The 20,273-nt window shown below is 39.3% G+C and overlaps 1 protein-coding gene across 6 annotated transcripts in view; it reads left to right on the forward strand.

Annotated features, from left to right (window-relative positions):
* The window catches only part of NSD1 (nuclear receptor binding SET domain protein 1), a 1,335,896-nt gene that overhangs the window by 801,192 nt on the left and 514,431 nt on the right, over positions 1 to 20,273 (forward strand). For all 6 annotated transcript variants that reach the window (XM_044069301.1, XM_044069302.1, XM_044069304.1 and 3 more), the window contains one exon: positions 1,951 to 2,153. In XM_044069301.1, the coding sequence (XP_043925236.1) occupies positions 1,951 to 2,153 (203 nt within the window). The remainder of the gene's footprint in view (positions 1 to 1,950; positions 2,154 to 20,273) is intronic.

Here is a 20,273-nt window from a genome sequence, read left to right on the forward strand (position 1 = left end):
TGACCCAGAGGGAAGGGGAATTCATGCATCCATAATTGCAGACTCAATTTGGCAGCTTTGCTTATTCCCTAACCCCCAACCAATCTGCCATCCTCTGTAAACAGGTTCTGGATGTTATCCATGAGGCCAGACATCCTAGTACCAGAAAGTCTTATGCAGATAAATGGAAAAGGTTCTGCACCTGGATTCAGGCTAAGGGAGCCAATATGGCACAGCCCTCCATCCCTCTCATCCTGGATACCTTAGCTGACCCTACTACACTGTGGTCTCTATTCCTGTATAAAAATTCATGCCTCTGCTATTTCTGCTCATTTTCCCACTGAGCAGCCACTTTTCTCACATCCTTTGATCAAGCAGTTCCTCAGAGGAGCTAGCAACTTGAGGCCTCCCAGAAGGGCACCAACACCAGCTTGGGACCTAAACTTTGTCTTTGAAAAGCTCACCCTTCCCCCTTTCGAACCAGCTTCTTCTGCAGTGCTAAAATTTCTCACCTGGAAGACAGAATTCCTTCTGGTAATCACTTCAGCCAGAAGAGTCTCTGAGCTGCAAGCACTCATGGCTGTGGAACCCTTCGTCTTCCATACAGACACGGTATCCCTCAGAACTAACCCATCCCTCATATGCCCAAGGTGGTGTCCAGTGTGGCTCTCAACCAATCCAGCCACAACCAATCCATTCATTTGCCCACCATCTTTCCTAATCCCCAGAAAAAAGGGGGAGGGATTCCTCACTCTCTAGATGTGCACAGACAGCTCAGATTCTATTTGGACAGGACTAAATCCTTCAGAAGGTCTGATCAATTACGTGTTAGCTTTGCTACAGGGGCAGAAGGCAAAGCCATCTCCAAGCAAACCATTTCCAAATGGATAGCACACTGCAACCATTTCTGCTACAAACAGCATGGAAAGCCTCCCCCCAATTGGGTCAGGACGCACTCCACCAGAGCAGCCTCCACCTCTGCAGCTTTCCTCAGAGGAGTCACCACCAGGGACATCCTGGAGGCTGCCACCTGGACATTTGTTCACACTTTTACCAAGCATTACCACCTGTTTTTCTTCTCCAAATCCAGGGCAGGGTTTTCCTCTGCAGTCTTGCAGGGCATCCTAGCCAGCCCCTAGTTTCCTTGACTGCCTCCACCCATTTTCTCAGCTTTGGGAATCTACCCAAATGTTATGACCACAACAGTGAAATACGAAGAACATAGTACAGTTGTGTACACTTACCATAAATGTAGATGTTAGTGTATTCACTGTTGCACTCCTGGTTTGCCTCCCTCCATCCCCCTTTAGTCTGTCTCCTTTTATTACCATTCTTCCTTTTTGTTCTTTCCTCACAAGGGACATATTGGTATTTATTTTCCACTGGTGGGGTTCTTCCAGAACCTTTCCTCCTACTTTGGGGGCCCCTGACAGGTTAGGGCAAGAAATACTGATGTAAAAGTGTTGGCTGCCTTATTTTATACTACAGGACGACCTGACGTCAGTCCTCAAGCGACAGCAACCAGCACAGAAATACTAAGTCTCTGGTGTTTGGGCCGGTCGAGGACTACCCTGGCAGGGGTAACCCAAATGTGATGACTGCAACAGTGAATACACTCTAACATCTACATTTATGATAAGTGTACACAACTGTACTTTCCTCAGAGATCCACCCTCATCATCAGAACCTGCATTCATCTCTGATTCCAATTCAGAGTTTACAAGCTCCGATTGTTGCTTTGTTCTTACTAGTTGACTTTATTTTTCCATAATAGAATGAAAATAATAGTCAGTGTTGGGAAGGCAACTGTAAATGTATTTGATATGTTTGAAATTTGCCGTAGAGTGAAGTACAAAAATTAAAAGTGCGTCACTTTTCACTTAATGAAGAGACTGTTGTGAAGTATCACATTTTGTGACAAGTCCTTACAGATGTCACTTCTTTCCCATTTCTACTTTTAATTTTTTGCAGGTGGTGGCCAGCAGAGATTGCTCACCCTAAAACCATCCCTGCCAACATCCTGAAAATGAAGCACGATATTGGTGAGTTCCCTGTCCATTTCTTTGGCTCCAAAGATTACCTGTGGACGCACCAAGCTCGTGTGTTTCCATATATGGAGGGGGATGTCAGCGGCAAGGACAAGATAGGAAAAGTTGAAGGCATCTACAAGAAAGGTAAGAGCAAGAGAATGGAAGTTGAAGTCTTCATATTTGAACTGAGTGAAATGTTGATCACTTATTTAACATACTTTGAGCATTATTTTCTTAGCTGAAATGGTTTCAAACACTACATAAAGTATGTCTTACAAGTGGAAGTCATTAAGATGGACAAAGCTTTATCTGTTGAGACTGTCAGCATCAGCACATTACGTGCTTTCAGGTCAGCTAGATCAACCAAGAGGCAAACATAAACCAATATACGTTGGTTAAAAAAAGCATTTCCATGGTCAGTAAAACTTCTCCCCAGCACTTAGAATCATCACTCTTCAAAGTGGTTGTGCCTTCACTGACAGTGATTGCAGTCCTAAAATTTGGCTTGATTCATGTGACGTCATCAGAGGGGCAGAGCAAGCAGAAGTGGACCTTGAAATTCATCTAAAGGTAGCAGACTGGTCGTCAGACTTGAGGGAGAGCAGGGTAGAGCTGAGGTTAGGTAATGGTATGTTGACTAGCAGATGGTAAAAGAAAGGAGACAGATGCGTAGCTGGAGTGGATAATGTTTTTGGACCAGGAAAAGTATGAGGTGAAACATTCTTCTCTCTGAAGAAGAGTGGTGAATTCCTCTTGGTCTGCTGTCACCATTTCATTCTACCTCCTTTGCTTGCAGTTAGTCTGAAAGATATGAGAAAGATTAGCAGTTGTGCTTATCAAGATTGAGGAGATTATCAGCCTTTGAAGTAAACATGTCCCTAGCCAGCAGTGACCATGCAGCAGTCTAGTTTGATGTCAGCAAGATGTAGGCAAGCAAACAAAATCATGTGGAATTATTTAAAGACAAACTATGTTAATCTGTGGGGAAAAAAACAGCTTGTGGATAGAGGAGCATGCAGACAACTATGGAAAAGAGGCTAGTGAAAATTAAAAAAAAAAAAAGCATGTTATGGAAGGAAGGTATCCAGTGCTGTTCAGCAGCTGGTAGATGGATGAACCAAAGTCGTGCTCCTCATATAATTCTAGGTGAATTATCCTCCCATTTTTATCAAGATATTGTTAATTGTGCCTTTTTTGTGTAACTGCAGTCCTAAGCTCTGAAACGTTAACTTTATTCCATGGAGCTAATAAACGTTCTCCACTTCATTCATAAGTTTTCAAGTAAAGTAAAAGTTTCAAAAGAAACCTCACAAAATTCTTCTTTCCTTAGTATATTAGTACTGTTGTATCCTGTACTTTAAACCCCAAAGGTAAAATTAATATTGTCCATAACTTCATACATGTTAATAGTGTCACTGTTCATTGTCAAGTATTAAAGGTCTGGTCTTGTTGTCCTTGCTTCTGTCCTTATCATCCAGCTTCAGTCACAGCATCTTTTTTTTTTCCATAATTTAACATTTCTGCACCCACGCAAGTGTTCTTATTGTTCACATTATGCAGGGACATAAAACCAGCTACTCCACTGGCCATGCATAGTCCATCTATCAGCACCTTCTGGTAATCCGGCTCCTTCACCTGATTCATGTGGCAGCACCTCCTCTTTTTACCTCTCCCAGCACACGATCTGCAATATTACTACAGTTCACTTCCTCACTGGCATTTGGCTCATCTTGAGCCATCCTTTCTGTCAACAAAGGAGCTTCCATTTTTCCTTCCCCAAGCTCTATAACAGCAATCTCCATTCTGTTTGGGATAATTCTGTGTATTGCATTACAACACACTCAGCCTATCTCTTTTCCTCCTCCGTCTTGGAATTCTTCAAGCACCAGTGACAACACCACCGAGTACTCAAAAAGAGAAGTAGCTTTGTTTTTAACATCTTTCATTATTTACACTTTTTATATTGTTTACACATTCATATTAACATATATCTTGTAATTTCTTTCCATTTTAAACCATGACATATGATGTGCACAGAAGAAAAAAATTTCTGTCACCATTTCAAGAAAAAGAATCTACTTTTTTTTATCTATCCCCATACTTTCTTCCACAACTATCTTTTGATTTCATCTAGCATCTCTTTATCTTCTCCATTTTTATTATACAGTAATCTTTTCCATAATTTCCAGATTGCTGTCAACAAAATTCTGAGCCATTTTTTTTCAATTTCATTCTCATTTTTCCATATGCCATATCCATTACTATATTTTAAAATCCTTCATATTTATATTTCTTTTTAAAACTTCTCCAGGCGGTTCACTTTTTACATAAAAAAAGTTTTCTTCTCAATACATTTTTCTTTTTTTCAATACCTTGTATTTTGTATTAGTTGTAACTAGTAACTTATCCAGCTGGTTTCTCCACAGAAGATCCCCTGATCAAAAAAATCAAACTTTTTTTCTTCTGTTTATAGCATTTTTACATAGTCTTTTAATTCTTTCCAGGGATATACCATGTGATATTTCTCCATAATATTGGTATAACTTAATTCTCTGCCTTCATAATTTTCACCTTCTGTAATTTTATTTTATTCTCACAGCCTTTTCTTGTTTACCACTTCTTTTCCCGCCTCTTTTTTCCATGTTTTCCATACCCAACATGCAACATTTTCCCCATCATTTCTGGCTCTTTTTCACCTTCTGTATTATCCAGAAAAAAATGCATAGTTGATCATTTTTTAGATCCAAACAAATTCAAACCTCATTTGTTTGGTGTACATTTCCCCACCCTTTTCACTAGATTCAGTCTTAATCCCAAATACAATTAAAAAATATTTCTAACATCTTTCTCCATTTTAGCTGGAAGCATGTGTACCCCTAAATATGCTAGTTCTTTTAATGATGTATTTAACTTTTTTTTTTACGGGAAAAGTCCGACTGGCACAGAGCCCATTTTCAGCGGAGGCCTGGGGAGAAATGCTCCAGCTGTATGTCATTGGAATGTGGGAGGAAGCTAGAGCACCCGGAGGAAACCCACGCAAATGCAGGGAGGACATGCAAATGCCGCACAGAAGGCAACTCAGACGAGAATTGAACCAAAGAGCCTCTTGCTGTGAGGCAACAATGGTAAAAGCTGCCCCACTGTGTGGCCTACTGCATTTAACATATACACTTTTTAGTTAAATGATTAGCATGTCTCCACCATTATATATTTTTATTTCTTCCAACATTATTTTCTATTGTTCTATTGCATTTTCATATTCTCTAAATTACACTCCTAATTTCCATCCTAGTATATGTTTCAGTTATTTTCTTTCTTTCAAATAATTCTCTACTTTTTGCCTTATTTAACTGTAGCCCAACTTTCTTTAATAGTGCCTCCACTCCTACAACCACTTCACTTAGCCATGCTTTATTTTAGCCACAATCACTAAATCACCTGCCTATGACAGACAAATTGGTATTTTAACTTCTTTTCCCATCTCCCGTTTTACTACTTTCATTTCATATATACATGTTTGAATTAATGTATTCATTACCAATACAGACAGATACTTACTTCATGGACATTTTTGTTTACTTTATCTCCTAGTTTTTATTTTTCCCCCTGTACATCAGTTTACCATAACTTTCATCCAACACATTTCATAACATTTTAAGTATTCAGTTTTTTTTCTCATGTCTCTAGAATCTTAACCTTAACAAATGCTTTTGTTACATCATATGTCACTAGTCGTACTTCCTTTTTCTTTCAAAATCACATCTATTAGTTGTTTTACTGTCAACATTTTTCACCTCAGTCCTTTTGATTCCAAAACCCCTACTCTTATAACTTCATCCAAAATCTTCTGCATCCTTTTTGTGTTATTTTCATAAATGTTTTATCATCTGTAGTACTTAGTGTGATCTGTCTCCATTTTTTATCTTTTCTTTTATCTTTTCCATATAAACTTAATTACTCCACCACAGACCCCTTTATTTTTTTTTCCTTTCTCTATTATTATAGTATTTTACAAAATGCTAATTTGTAATTTTTATCCATCTGTTTATAATGTCCATAACCTAATTCAGCTATTCCTAATGCTGAGCCTTCCCTTCCTTCATTTTATTTTTATTCATTTTTCTCACCGTAATCTAATTTTTCTAGCAAATTCTTAAAAATTTTAGATTTGTTTTACAGTCCATGTCTCTCATACTATTTCCTTTTCACATATTCTGCCCACAAGCCTTTTTACAATTTACATGATTTCTCTCTCTCTCTGCCTATATTTACTTTCTCTTTCTTCAAACATTACATCCATTCTTATCTATTTAACTATTTTTCCCAAAAATAGTGAAACTTACTCTTTTCTGTAAAAATAAAAAAATATAATTTCTCCTTTTACAGCTCTGTTTCTATGCTGTCACACATTGTTCTATTTCTTTTTCTGATTTCATTATACACTCTCCTATTAATTTGCTCACTCTTTTTTCTACAGATTTATTTTTCGTTATAAGCACTTAAATCTGTCCAGATTTCGTAATGCAGTCAGTCATATACCATATATTGTCATTTGTCATATTTCCAATATATTTATGTTAATGTACCTTTAATGTATCTATAAAGTGGCTAAAATTTCTTCAAGTATTAAATCACGATATAACTTGTATCTATTCTTAACCAATGTTTTTGTATTTTGCCTAATTTGGTGTAATTATTTAAACCATAATTTATTTTTTGCTTTATTTTTAAAGACTATAAAATTGTCTTTAAAATGTTTTTAATACTTAAGAGCTTTTCTTCCAGGGCCTCTGCTGAAAATGGACTTCTACCCTGTCGGATTTTCTTAGTAGTCTGATATCAATAAAATAAATGTGCTGTTCCTGTAAAACCTCACTGTTGCAGTCATCACCTGTGGGGTTATCCCTGCTGTGGTAGCCCTTGGCCGGCCCGAATACCAGAGTCACTGTTTTTGTGCAGCGGCTGCTGTCGTCTGTAGTCAGGCATCAGGTCGTTAGTATAAAGTAAGGCAAGCCAACGTCATTATACCAGTCTTTCTTGTCGTAGTGCCCGTAGCAGAAGCAGTTCACACGAGTGCTAGTCTGTCGCTACCAGAAGTCAAATTTCAGCAGAAAACGTCTAAAGTTAAGTACCCCATTGGGGACCTTTTTTTTCTTGCTCTAACCAATGTCCGAAAAAAGTTAATTGTCTTGCCTTTGAAAAGCAGATCACACACCGACACTTTCATTCATCCTGCATCACTTGTTTAGACCCAGACCACGACATCTCTCATTGCCGGTTCTGTGCCCTCTTTAATGGCAGACAGTTATTTTCGTATTCCGTCTTTGAATTCTGATATGGCATCTGTCAGTCAACAATCTGATGACATTCCGAAAAAATGTAAAGATAGAGACAGCCCACACAAAGGTAAGCCTTCCAACGATGCTACTGCTAAGCAAGTCAGTTCTCCGGCATTCAGTGAGGCGCTCTCGCAGCCCCTGATGCCTGACTCGCTTTCTATGCAGGCGTCTGCCGAGACCCTTTCGGAGTCCGGTATGCCACAGAAGTCCACTTCGTCTTTCGAGCCTTTGCCTGTCTCTGCCTTGGACAGGTCCGGAGCCACGGTGCAGGCACCAGCTTCTGAGGAGACCATTCTCACTACCGATTCTAGACAAAAAAAAGATGTCTTCTCTTCCGACTACCGTTTCTCAGAGACTGGGATGTTCATCGTGCATACAGCTGCAGTCATAACAGATGGGTTATCCTGCCGTCAGGCGGGTCCTCGGTCGGCCGAATTCCAAAGTCTAGGTCCGGTGTCAGTTGTCGTCACTTCTTCCCTGACGTCAGTGCGGCAGGGGTATAAAAGAGCCAGCCGACGCCATCTTCTTCAGTCTTTCTTGCGCGGAGCCCGAAGCAGAAGCAGTTCGCAAGTGCCGGTCGGCCAGCTCCTGAGATTTACGAAAATATTTCAGCCGAAGTCTTCTTAAAAGCTAAGTTCCCCATTGGGGAAACTTTTCTTGCTTCAGACCGATGTCATACAAAGTTAATAATTGCATTTCATGTGGGAAGCAAATACCGCATAAGGATTTCCACTCTTTCTGTATTCCTTGCTTAGGCCCAGACCACGACGTCACGGCCTGTCGTTTTTGTGCTAGATTCAACAAACGCACTATTAAGCGTTGGGCGGAGTTCGCCCATCACTATTCCCATCACTATTTTGGTAAAAAATTTAATTATATTATGTCTTCGGATACTCCCAACTCAAGTTTGTGGTAAAAGACGCAAGGATAAGGACCGACATACGAGGTCCGCGACTTCTACTGACACCACGCTAAGGCCGACTACCGGTTCTCCGGTTCTCAGCGAGGCGCCTACACAGCCCCTGACTACCGATGACACTTCTTTACCGGTGTCTTCTGTGCCTGAGGACGCAGGCTCCTCGGCCCCCACTCAGACTACAGATACCGACGCCACTTTTGGCGGGGAAACCCAGAGTTTAGACAGGCCTGCCATTTCTCAAGGTGTCTTCAGGCCTTCCTCCTTTTCTATTAAGGCTTTCACAAAATCTAAAGCAGCCATGAAAACTAAAAAACAAGGACCACAGACCCCTTCTCAAGGCCCCATGCCTAAAAAACAGATGCTCAAAATGGCTGAGGATTTGATTACTCTTATCAGGGGTTCTCAACCCCCCTCGGACTAAAGACCCAGATTAGAGGAAGACTACCCTTCCTCAGATCAAGCCTCTATTACCTCTGAACATTCTGAGGACCAGGAATATACATATTCTCCTTTTGAAGACTCTGATGCAGAGGAGTCTATTCCCTCGGTCTCCCCCCCCTGAGGATTACTCTTTTGGGGAAACCCTCCATACTTTGAGGGAACACTTTCACTGGGAAGGCCAAGATTACTCAGATTCCAAAAAAAGGCTCAGGGATTTTCTCTTGCTCCCCCAGCATAGGCCTCTGGCTATCCCTCCTGTCTTAGATATATTAGATGATGTGTACACAGAAGCCAGCCTCAACCCAGATTCTTTAACTCCGGTTCCTGTTAAACCTGACAGGTATTACCGGGTTCCAGATTCACACCAGTTCCTATACAAAAGCCGTACTGCTGACCCAGAAAATATTTCACAGGGTCCCAAGGGAGTTAAGGCCTCTACCGCTAAAAACCCATTACCTTCAGAGAGATTCCAGAGCTTTAGAAAGGTGGAGGGAAAAGGTGTATACCTCGGCCACTTTAACCATGAGGACATTAAACTGTCAGTTCCATATGTTAAAGGATCAACAGTTTTTATTATCTGAATTGAAAAGCAAAATGACACAACCTGAGCAACCAGATTTAAAAGAGTTGCAGGATTTGTTGCATAGTGCAGAGCAAGTGGGTAAACATACCTTGCAGTGTGGTTTTGATGCTTTAGAGGCCTCATGTAGAGCTGCTGTTACAGGGTCTGTCATACGTAGACATGCTTGGCTCAAAGAACAAGCCTTACCAGATCATGTCAAAGCTAAATTACTAGATGCACCTCTTCAAAAAGATGTATTGTTTGGTGTTAAAGCTGAGGAGGTACTAAAGAAAATGGAGGAAAAGGCGAGATCAATGCAAACAGTGAAAGATTTCCTGCAGGTACAACCTCCACGTTTCAGCAGAAACTGGCCTTCAAAAAATTGGTCCTTTCCAGCCACGGACAGACCTCAAAGAGGCAGATACAGGCGCCTGAGAAGTAGAGGGCAATCTCAAGGATCATTCAGAGCCAGGCAATGGCAAGCACCAACCCCAAGAGGTGGAGAAGATAGATCACAGTCATTCAGAAAGCAGACACAATGACTTTCCCCTTTGCCTGCCAAGCAAAGCTTTAATGGCAGCACCTTTAGGTGGAAAACTGGCATTATTCTCAAAAAATTGGCATATTGTCACAAAAGACAAATGGATCCTGGACATTATAGACAAAGGCTACAGATTCCATTTTCACACCCTTCCAAAAATGAGAGGCATGCCAAACCTGCCACAAAATTAAAGGGCAGAGGCACAAAAACAAATTTCACCTCTCATGGACATGAAAGTTATTTAAAAGGTGCCTGCAAAAGAACAAGGTCAATGGTTTTATTCCAGACTATTCCTGGTACCAAGGAAGGACAAAGATTGGAGACCTATTTTAGATCTATCCATCCTAAACACATATTTACAGGTACCAAAATTCAAGATGCTCACATTACAGCAGCTTCTTCCCATGCTGGGCAAGGAGTCTTGGCTGGTAACATTGGACCTCAAGGAGGCATACCTGCATGTCCCTATCTGCATTGCCCTTTGGCTTATCTACTGCGCCCAGAGTGTTTACGAAATGCCTGGCATCAGTAATTGCCTTCTGCAGACTTCAAGGAATACAAATATACCCATATCTGGACGACTGCCTGATCCAAGCGGACAGCAAGGACATACTTCTGAAACACCTGGTGTTTGTAATAAGACTGTTGAACTTTCTGGGATACACAGTCAACAAAAAGAAATCAAAACTAATACCCTCTCAAACAATAATTTTCCTGGGTGCCAGCTTGAATACAAACACCCAGATGGCTTACCTCACGCCAGACAAACAAGGGCAACTGTCTCAATACTTCAGCAAAATGGCAACCTTCACCAGGCTGACTGCAAGGAAAGTCCTGCAGGCTCTGGGATTCATGGCATTTTGCATCCTGCTGGTCCCATGTGCAAAGCTGCATATGAGGAAATTTCAGTGGTACCTAAAAAAACTTATGGTCTCAACACAGCCACAGTTTGGAAACAGTTATACCACTCATTCCATGTCTTCAAAAGGAATTTCTGTGGTGGGCTCAAGCATGCCAAAGAAACAAAGGTCTCCCTTTCTGCATACCTCAAACAAATCAAATCATCACAACAGACACTTCGGACTATGCCTGGGGGGCACACATGAAAGATCAGTGCATTCAGGGAAAATGGTCCCAAAAAGAGAAGCACACACATCAACCAAAAGAAAATGCTAGCAGTGCAAAATGCTATTATGGCCTTCAAAGACCTTCTGCATCCAGGCCAGCTATTGATAAGGACAGACAACACCACAGTGATGTGGTACATAAACAGACAGGGGGGAACTCATTCATACCCCCTCTGCAGACTAGCCATGACCCTTTGGAACACAGCTCTGGAATTGCAAATCCAACTTCAGGCACAATTCCTGCCAGGGAAGGAAAACACACTGGCAGACAGCCTAAGCAGAAATATGACAGATCCACATGAATGGAAGTTGCATCCTCAAGTTTTCGCAAAGATAACTCAGGCATGGGGACAGCTAGACATAGATCTCTTTGCTACCCACAGAAATTACCAACTGGAAAAATTTTGCTCAAGGACCTATCATCCACAGGCCCGGAAAGTGGACGCACTTTCCTTCAATTGGACAACATCGACAGTCTATGCCTTTCCGCCTATCCCTCTGCTGCCCAAAGTTCTACTAAAACCCAGAGCAGAGAGGCCGAAAATGATTCTCATTGCTCCAGACTGGCCAAGACAACACTGGTATCCACTCCTGAAGAGCCTGACACATTCCTCACCATGGATCCTACCTCTAGTGCCTCTTCTGTTGTCCCAGCACAACTTCTAAACTATTCACAGCCAGCTCAAAACCCTAAATCTAGCCGCATGGAGAATCCCTTGATTTCACAACAGACCCTCCTCTCCAAGGAGGTGCAGGATGTCATCTTGGAGGCCAGAAGACCTTCTACTAGAAAAGCCTACTCCGCCAAATGGAAGCGGTTTTGTGCCTGGAATCAGAAAAAGGGCCAGAATCCTTGGGTAATAAATATACCTCAAATATTACAGTACCTAGCTGAGATGTTAAACAGTGGACTTTCTTTCTCCTCCATCAAAATCCGTGCTTCAGCCATTTCTGCACATTACAACACAGATCCTCCTTTATTCTCTCCTCTCTTAAGACAGTTCCTCAGAGGGGCTAAGAATATAAAACCCCCAAGGAAACCACCAGTCCCTGATTGGGACCTCAACTTCATATTGGAAAAACTGACCCTTCCTCCATTTGAGCCAGCTGCTTCAACAGAACTACAATACTTGTCATGGAAAACAGCCTTCCTTCTGGCTATCACCTCAGCACGCATGGTTTCGGAACTACAGGCCCTCATGGCTGTGCAACCTTTCATCATTTTCCATCAGGACAGAGTTTCCTTATGAACCAACCCTACCTTTAGGCCAAAGGTAGTATCCAGTGTAGCCTTGAATCAGACTATCCACTTACCTACCTTTTACCCTAACCCACAACACAAAGGGGAAAGACTACTGCATTCCTTGGACATTTACAGACAACTACGCTATTATCTGGACAGGACAAAGCCATTCAGGAAATCCGAGCAACTCTGTGTCCTATGCTACAGGTGCTCAAGGAAAGGCTATCTCCAAACAGACAATCTCAAAATGGATAGCCCACTGCATACGCTTTTGTTACTCATTTCATGGAAAAGCTGTGCCTTCAAGCATCAGGCCCCACTCCACAAGGGCCACAGCTACCTCTGCAGCTTTCCTCAGGGGGGTTCCTACCAAGGACATTTTGGAAGCAGCCACTTGGAGTTCAGTGCACACTTTCTCCAAACACTATCACCTTCCACTTTACTCAAAATCTAGAGCGGGATTTGCCACAGCTGTCTTGCAGGGCATTCTTGCTCCTCCTAGTTCCACTTAGTGCCTGCCACCCCTACTTAGCTTTGGGATTCTACCCATCTGTTATGACTGCAGCTGTATGCACGATGAACATAGTACAGTTTTGTACCTACTATAAATGTAGATGTTCGAGTGCTCATACAGCTGCAGTCCAGGTTTCCCCCCCTCCATCCCCTCTTAGGACAGGCCTTATGACAAACACCTTCTCATACAACCTTTTTGGGGTATTCTTTTATGGTGTATTTGCTTGCAACTACTGTTTTATGATTATTCTATATTGCATGATTACCTAAGTTTATGTTTTGCCTTCCTTCTGTGGGCACCTGACATCTGGGGCACGAAAAACTGAAGAAGATGGCGTCGGCTGGCTCTTTTATACCCCTGCCGCACTGACGTCAGGGAAGACAACGAAGCTGACCGAGGACCCGCCTGACGGCAGGATAACCCATCTGTTATGACTGCAGCTGTATGAGCACTCGAACATCTACATTTATGGTAGGTACAAAACTGTACTTTCTCTCAGGCCTCGAAGCCAGGCTATTCCTAGAAAATCTGCTTCTAGCCACCAGCTTGCTACTTCTTCCCCACCCTAAGCTCAAATGCTTAAAATGGCAGAGGATCTCATTTCCCTAATTCGAGGTACTCATGCCCCCACTCCAAAAGGGAAAAGGCTTCCTTCAACAGAAATTGTCAGATCAAGAGTCTGAGGAATCTGATTATTCTGCCTTTGAAGGGGAACAGCAGCCCTTAACTGTGTGAGGATTCAGATGCAGAGAAATCCATCCCCTCTGCCTCCCCTCCAGAGGACCACTCTTTCTGGGAAACCCTTCACTCCCTCAGGGAATATTTTCATTGGGAATCTCAGGACTACCCACAGTCAAAGAAACTACTTAGAGAGTTTCTGGACCTGTCCCAGCACAGGCCCCTGGCCATCCCACCTATTCTAGAAGTGGTGGATGATGTTTTCCTTGAATCCAGTTTAGCCCCTGATGCCCTGCCTCCTGCTCCAAATAAACTTGACAGGTACTGCAGAGTACCAGATTCTCACAAATACCTGTACAGGAGCCCTGCTGCAGACCCTGAGGTCATTACACAGCGACCCAAAGGAGCTAAGACTAGTTCTGCCAAGAATCTTCTTCCTTCTGACAAAGACTCCAGAGCTCTGGACAGATGGGGTAAGAAAGTATACACCTCTGCAACTTTGGTTATCAGAGCACTCAGTTGTCAATTCCATATGTTAAAATATCAACAACACACTTTGGAACAATTAAAACCGAAGATTGCTACGTCTCCTGACAGTGCCAACTCAAAAGAGCTGGCAGAATTACTACACTCAGCTTGTCAAGTGGCCAAGCACTCATTACAATGTGGATATGATGCCCTAGAAGCCTCTAGCAGGGCAGCAGTGACAGGATCTGTTATTAGAAGACATGCATGACTGAAGGAACAACTTCTCCCTGATCATGTCAAGTGTAAACCTATTGATACACCCCTAGATAAGGAACGCCTGTTTGGGGAAAAAGCAGAAGAGGTGCTTAAAAAGATGGAACACAAAGCAAAATCTATGCAAACAGTAAAAGATTTCTTTCAAGTTCAACCACCCAGATTCAGCAGGAACTTCCCCTCTAAGCACTGGGCCTTCCCTGCACCCAGCAGAAAGGGGCAAAGTAAGCCCCACAGGGACAGGACTTCCAGGCCCCTATCCCAGGGCCAACAAAGAAACAATGGACCACTTCTGCCTCTAAGGTTGGGAGTTCTAAGCCAAGCTTCTATGGTAAGCATTCACAGTAACCCCCCCCCCCCGCCCTCCTTTGACTCATCTAAAACTAGGAGGAAGGCACACCCTCTTCAAGGACAATTGGATCTCTATAACCAAGGACCAATGGGTATTAAAAATCATTTCTCAGGGATACAGATTTTCCTTCAGTGAACTCCATATTCCAAGTGGGTACCCAGACATTCCCCCAAACCAGTGGGCAGAGACATTAAAACAGGTAAAAACATTAATATCCATGGGGGAGTAGAACCTGTCCCCTCTGGATCAAGCAGGAAAAGGTTTTTACTCAAACCATTCCTTATACCAAGAAAGGAGGGCACTTGGCACCCCATCCTGGATCTATACAAACTGAACACCTCCTTGGTGGTTCCCAGATTCAAAATGCTAACCTTACAGCAGCTACTGCCTATGCTCACACGAAATGCCTGGCTCGTGGCACTAGACCTAAAAGATGCCTACCTCCACATCCCCATCAGGGAGTTGTGCAGAAAATTCATGCATTTCAGAGCAGGCAATCAGCACTTTCAGCTCTTTGCACCACCCTTTGGCTTATCTACTACTCCCAGAGTATTCACCAAATGCTTGGCCCCAGTTATAGCATTCTGCAGACAGAGAAATGTACAGATTTACCCTTACCTGGACGACTACCTCATTCAGACAAACAACAAAGAAAATTTGCTCCGGGATCATCTCTTTGTCAAAAAACTCCTAAATTCCCTAAGGTTCACCGTCAATAAGAAAAAATCAAAGCAAGAAAAACAAATGGTCTTCTATCCCCAGAAAAGCAGAGCTTCCTGCCTCTCTACTTCACCCAGCTGGCTTCCAGAAAGTCCCCTCACTCCGAGGAAGTTCCTGCAAGCCCTAGGATACATGGCATCATCCATCCTTCTCATCTCTCTCACCAGGCTTCACATGAGAAAGCTTCAGTGGTACTTAACCTTTGGTGTCAGCACTCTGTCCCTAGAGACCACTGTCCCACTGATCTTTGCATAAGGGACAAATTTCTCTGGTGGGCAGAGGCCTGTGCCAGAAACAAGGGTCTTCCCTTCATCCTCCGCACCTTTCTTTAGGTTCCATGTTAATGTTGTTATGGTTAATCTTGTGAAAGTGATTTCTAAATTCATCCAGTATTTCTGGTATACTAGAAACATTCTTCTTTTTCCTTAGAGAAAAGATTTCTTTGATATGGTTTTGTTTATTCAATCTTTGTGTTTTATTTTTAAGTCTATGTAAGTATTTGGGGCTTATTGAATAAGACAAATACTTGTATTTCTCTAAAGTTATTTTAACTTTGAGTTAAAATTTCTTTGTATTTCTCATTTAGTTTGTTTATTTCTTCAATAACTTTCTTGTCCATAATATTTTCTTTATTATTATGTTTATAAGAGTCTAATTTACTTTGAATATCTAACAATTCCTTATCCCAAGATTTCCTTTTATTATTATACCATCTGATACTTTGTCCATATAGATATGATTTTAAGGCATCCCAAACATAGACAATGGAGACTTCAGGAGTATTATTTATGTCTAGAAAATGTTGTACTTCTGAAAGTATATATTCTTTATAGTCTTTTAGCTGAGTTAAGTATGCTGGTATCCTTTTGATCTGAACATTATGAGTATTTTTTATCAGGAATTCAAAAACAATTGAGTTATGATCAGATATAGGACATGAAATGATTTTGGAATTAATTAAATCTGTTACCATCTGGTTAGAAATAAAGACCCTATCTATTTTTGAATAAGTTTTGTATCTGTTAGAAAAAAAGGTGTATGGTAATGATTTTGAATATATCTGATTATTAATATCATTCAAATGATAAGAATTAACAAAATCATTTAAATGTTTTGCATTAGATGTAATTCTTCTTTTCCTTATAGTGGTAGTATCACTTTCATGTAGTATACAATTAAAATCACCAGCTAAAATATTATCCCCTATAGAGAATGATATGATCTTATCAATATGATGTTTCACTGTATTAGTACCAATTCCAGGTATCCAATATACATTAATTAAAGTGTAAGTCTTCCCATTAATTTGTATTGTAACCATACAAAACATTCCTTTGTCATCCTGAAAAGACTTAATGGTTTTAGGAATGGGCATACTTTTATTCCATAAAATAGCCACTCCTCTTTTTTTCTGAGTGTGCTCTGAACTAACCAATACTGTATACTTATTAGTGGCTAGTTTATCAATATCTTTTTTCAAGAGATGGGTTTCTTGCAGGAAGACTAGATTGGCCTTGTGTAAATTAATGTATCTTATTAGGCTTGCCCTTTTACACGGATTATTCAATCCATTAATGTTTAAAGAAATTCCTTTTAAAGATGTCATTTGGCATTTTAAAACTCAAGAATCTTATGATCGAAATAACAAATAACAAGATAAATAATGTTACATCTCCTCTTTTAGGTGTACCTTTAAATATAGCTGTATTTATTAAATCTCTTATGGGATTTTGTATAGGATTCAATTTTGTTTGTAGTGACAATGAGTATACAAAATATATTGTGGATGTCAAAACTATATACATATAACAATGAACAAGTGAAAATAATGTAAGGATTAAACCTTGCATCCAGCCTGGAGTTGAAAACTCCAACTTAGAGTAGTATTTACTAAGTTAACCCCCTACCCTAAGCAGCAGTACCTCAGCTACCACCTTATCAATTTAATACTAGTTATATTTAACTGAGGTTAACAGTTTTCAATTCAATTATCTATCAAGACAAAACTACACATTTGGTAAAACAGCATCATATAAACTAAAATAAACTTTTTTTTTTTTAAAAAAAACTGTTCATACTACTATATAGATCTATGTAATATATAACACTTGTATTCAAATAGCATTCAAATAATCGTGATGTTAGAAATCAAGAGGAGAGAAAATTAGGTTCTAACATTCATTTAAATCAAAAACTTTGGCTAATATGTTTCAGACATTACATATATTAAGATGCATCTATTTTCTGTCATGTGAATACTATTAACAGCTTCCAAAAAAAAATCTTGAATTGTTTGTATATGAGCATTTACTTAAACTCATTATTGTCAATAGAGTAAAATATTGTATTCATAAAAATTATTATAAATCATATTGCATAGTTATGCAAATTCTCAGAAACACTTGCATTATTAAAAAAAAAAAAGCCATCACACACATACACACACACACACACACATATATATATATATATATATATATATATATATATATATATATATATCTGATCTCACTGAGTTATGTCCTTGTTGAGCACTATCCTACTTGCTGTCCCTAGAATAAATCTGTCTGCTTTATAGAAAATAATGCACAGCAAACACATTTTAGTAACCAGATTTTACAATCATGCTAACCTACTGCTTTAAAATATATCACATGACATTTCTTCCAGAATAGAATTATAAAATTGTTTATGCTTGTCAATCAGATGAATTAAATGAATTATAATAAAGTATATGTTTGGAACAGAAGTTTTTAACACAGATTATTATGCTGCTGTTAAGTAGATTTTCAAAAACGTTTAAATAAATGTTTCATTTTCTGTGCCTTCTAAAATAAGACATTTACTTACTACAAGAAACTACATCATTTAAACTCATTATAACTGACATTTTATGAATAGAGTATTTTTCCTGAATCTGTGGTGTCAGTATGATAACTAGGTCAGAGGTTATACTAACTGCTTTCAGTTTCTCTGAGAATTCTGTGAGTTGAAGCTTTTGAAGTAGTTCATGGACACTGTGCATGAGACAGCCCACATCCCAGATTGTCTCCCTTAACATTTTGGCGGGAAACTTATTAAAACTTGTGGCAAACATTCATTTTGTCAATAGAGTAAAATATTGTATTCATAGAAATTATTATAAATCATATTGGATAGTTATGCAGATTCTCAGAAACACTTGCATTATTATATAAAAAAAAAGCCATCACACTCACACACACACATACATACACACACACACACACACACACACACACATATATATATATATATATATATATATATATATATATATATCTGATCTCACTGAGTTGTGTCTTTGTTGAGCACTATCCTACTTGCTGTCCCTAGAATAAATCTGTCTGCTTTATACAAAATAATGCACAGCAAACACATTTTAGTAACCAGATTTTACAATCATGCTAACCTACTGCTTTAAAATATATCACATGACATTTCTTCCAGAATAGAGTTATAAGATTATTTATGCTTGTCAATCAGATGAATTAAATGAGTTATAGTAAAGTATATGTTTGGAACACAAATTTTAACAGATTATTATGCTGCTGTTAAGTAGATTTTCAAAAACATTTAAATAAATGTTTCATTTTCTATGCCTTCTAAAATAAGACATTTACTTACTACAAGAAACTACATCATTTAGACTCATTATAACTGGCATATTTTATGAATAGAGTATTTTTCCTGAATCTGTGGTGTGTCAGTGTGATAACTATGTCAAAGGTTATACTAACTGCTTTCAGTTTCTCTGTGAGAATTCTGTGAGTTGAAGCTTTTGAAGTAGTTCATGGACACTGTGCATGAGACAGCCCACATCTCAGATTGTCTCTCTTAACATTTTGGCGGGAAACTTATTAAAAACTAGTGACAAACATTCATTTAGTAGTGTAAATGCATGTAAACATGACAAAACCTTCACAATGCATTCCACAGACCATTACAGCCTCTTACTTCTTTTCAGAAAGAGAAACAAATTGAATCACAGCTTGCCATTAAATCTTAAGATATTTTGACTGGTTATGAAACAAAACATTATAACTGACATATTTTATGAATAGAGTATTTTCCTGAATCTGTGGTGTCAGTGTGATAACTATGTCAAAGGTTATACTAACTGCTTTCTGTTTCTCTGTGAGAATTCTGTGAGCTGAAGCTTCTGAAGTAACTCATGAACACTGCATGAGACAGCCCACATCTCAGATTGTCTCTCTTAACATTTTGGCGGGAAACTTATTAAAAACTAGTGACAAACATTCATTTAGCAGTGTAAATGCATCTAAACATGACAAAACCTTCACAATGTATTCCACAGATCATTACAGCCTCTATGTAAGTGAAATTAAGCCCAAAATTACCAACAAGCAATAAAACTCAACATTCTTCTCCCAACTCAATTTTCATACAAATCCTATTATTCACTGTGCCCACACAATCAAAAGCATTTCTATATATTAATAAAGAAAAGAAAAAGAGAGTAGAAAATAAAAGGGAGTGAGGCAGAAATAAAAAATGTAAGAGAAAGCTGTAAGAAGTATATACAATGGAATGTTACTTACTGTTTATATTAATAGAGTTAAAATAAAACATATTATTTACTCTTATTTAGTTCTGATTATTATTAGTTAAAGCATAACAGATTATTTACAAACAGGCATAAGCAGTATAATCAAGAAAGTATAATTAGAAATAGCATTTGAAGAACTTATAAAACTTTTACAAGGAATAAATATGTTATTATTCTATTAATGATATTTTCATTACTGTTCTCTCCTGCCCTCCCCACCCTTTACCCACTACATAATCTAAATAGAATGTCATTGTTTAAACAAAGAAAATAATAAAAGGAGAAGGAAAAAAAAGGTAAAGATAAAAAATGTATCAAATTACTAACCTTACTTCTTTTCAGAAAGAGAAACAAATTGAATCACAGCTTGCCATTAAATCTTCAGGTATTTTGACTGGTTATGAAACAAAACATTTCTTTGCACATAGAGAATAACTTTGATTAAATCTTTTCCAAAATATTTGTGGCTTTCTGGAAATGCAGGAACTATATTCAAAAA

Source organism: Protopterus annectens, chromosome 4.part0 (assembly GCF_019279795.1).
Source record: "Protopterus annectens isolate FY-2018-M chromosome 4.part0, PAN1.0, whole genome shotgun sequence".
Classification (NCBI taxonomy): domain Eukaryota; kingdom Metazoa; phylum Chordata; order Ceratodontiformes; family Protopteridae; genus Protopterus; species Protopterus annectens.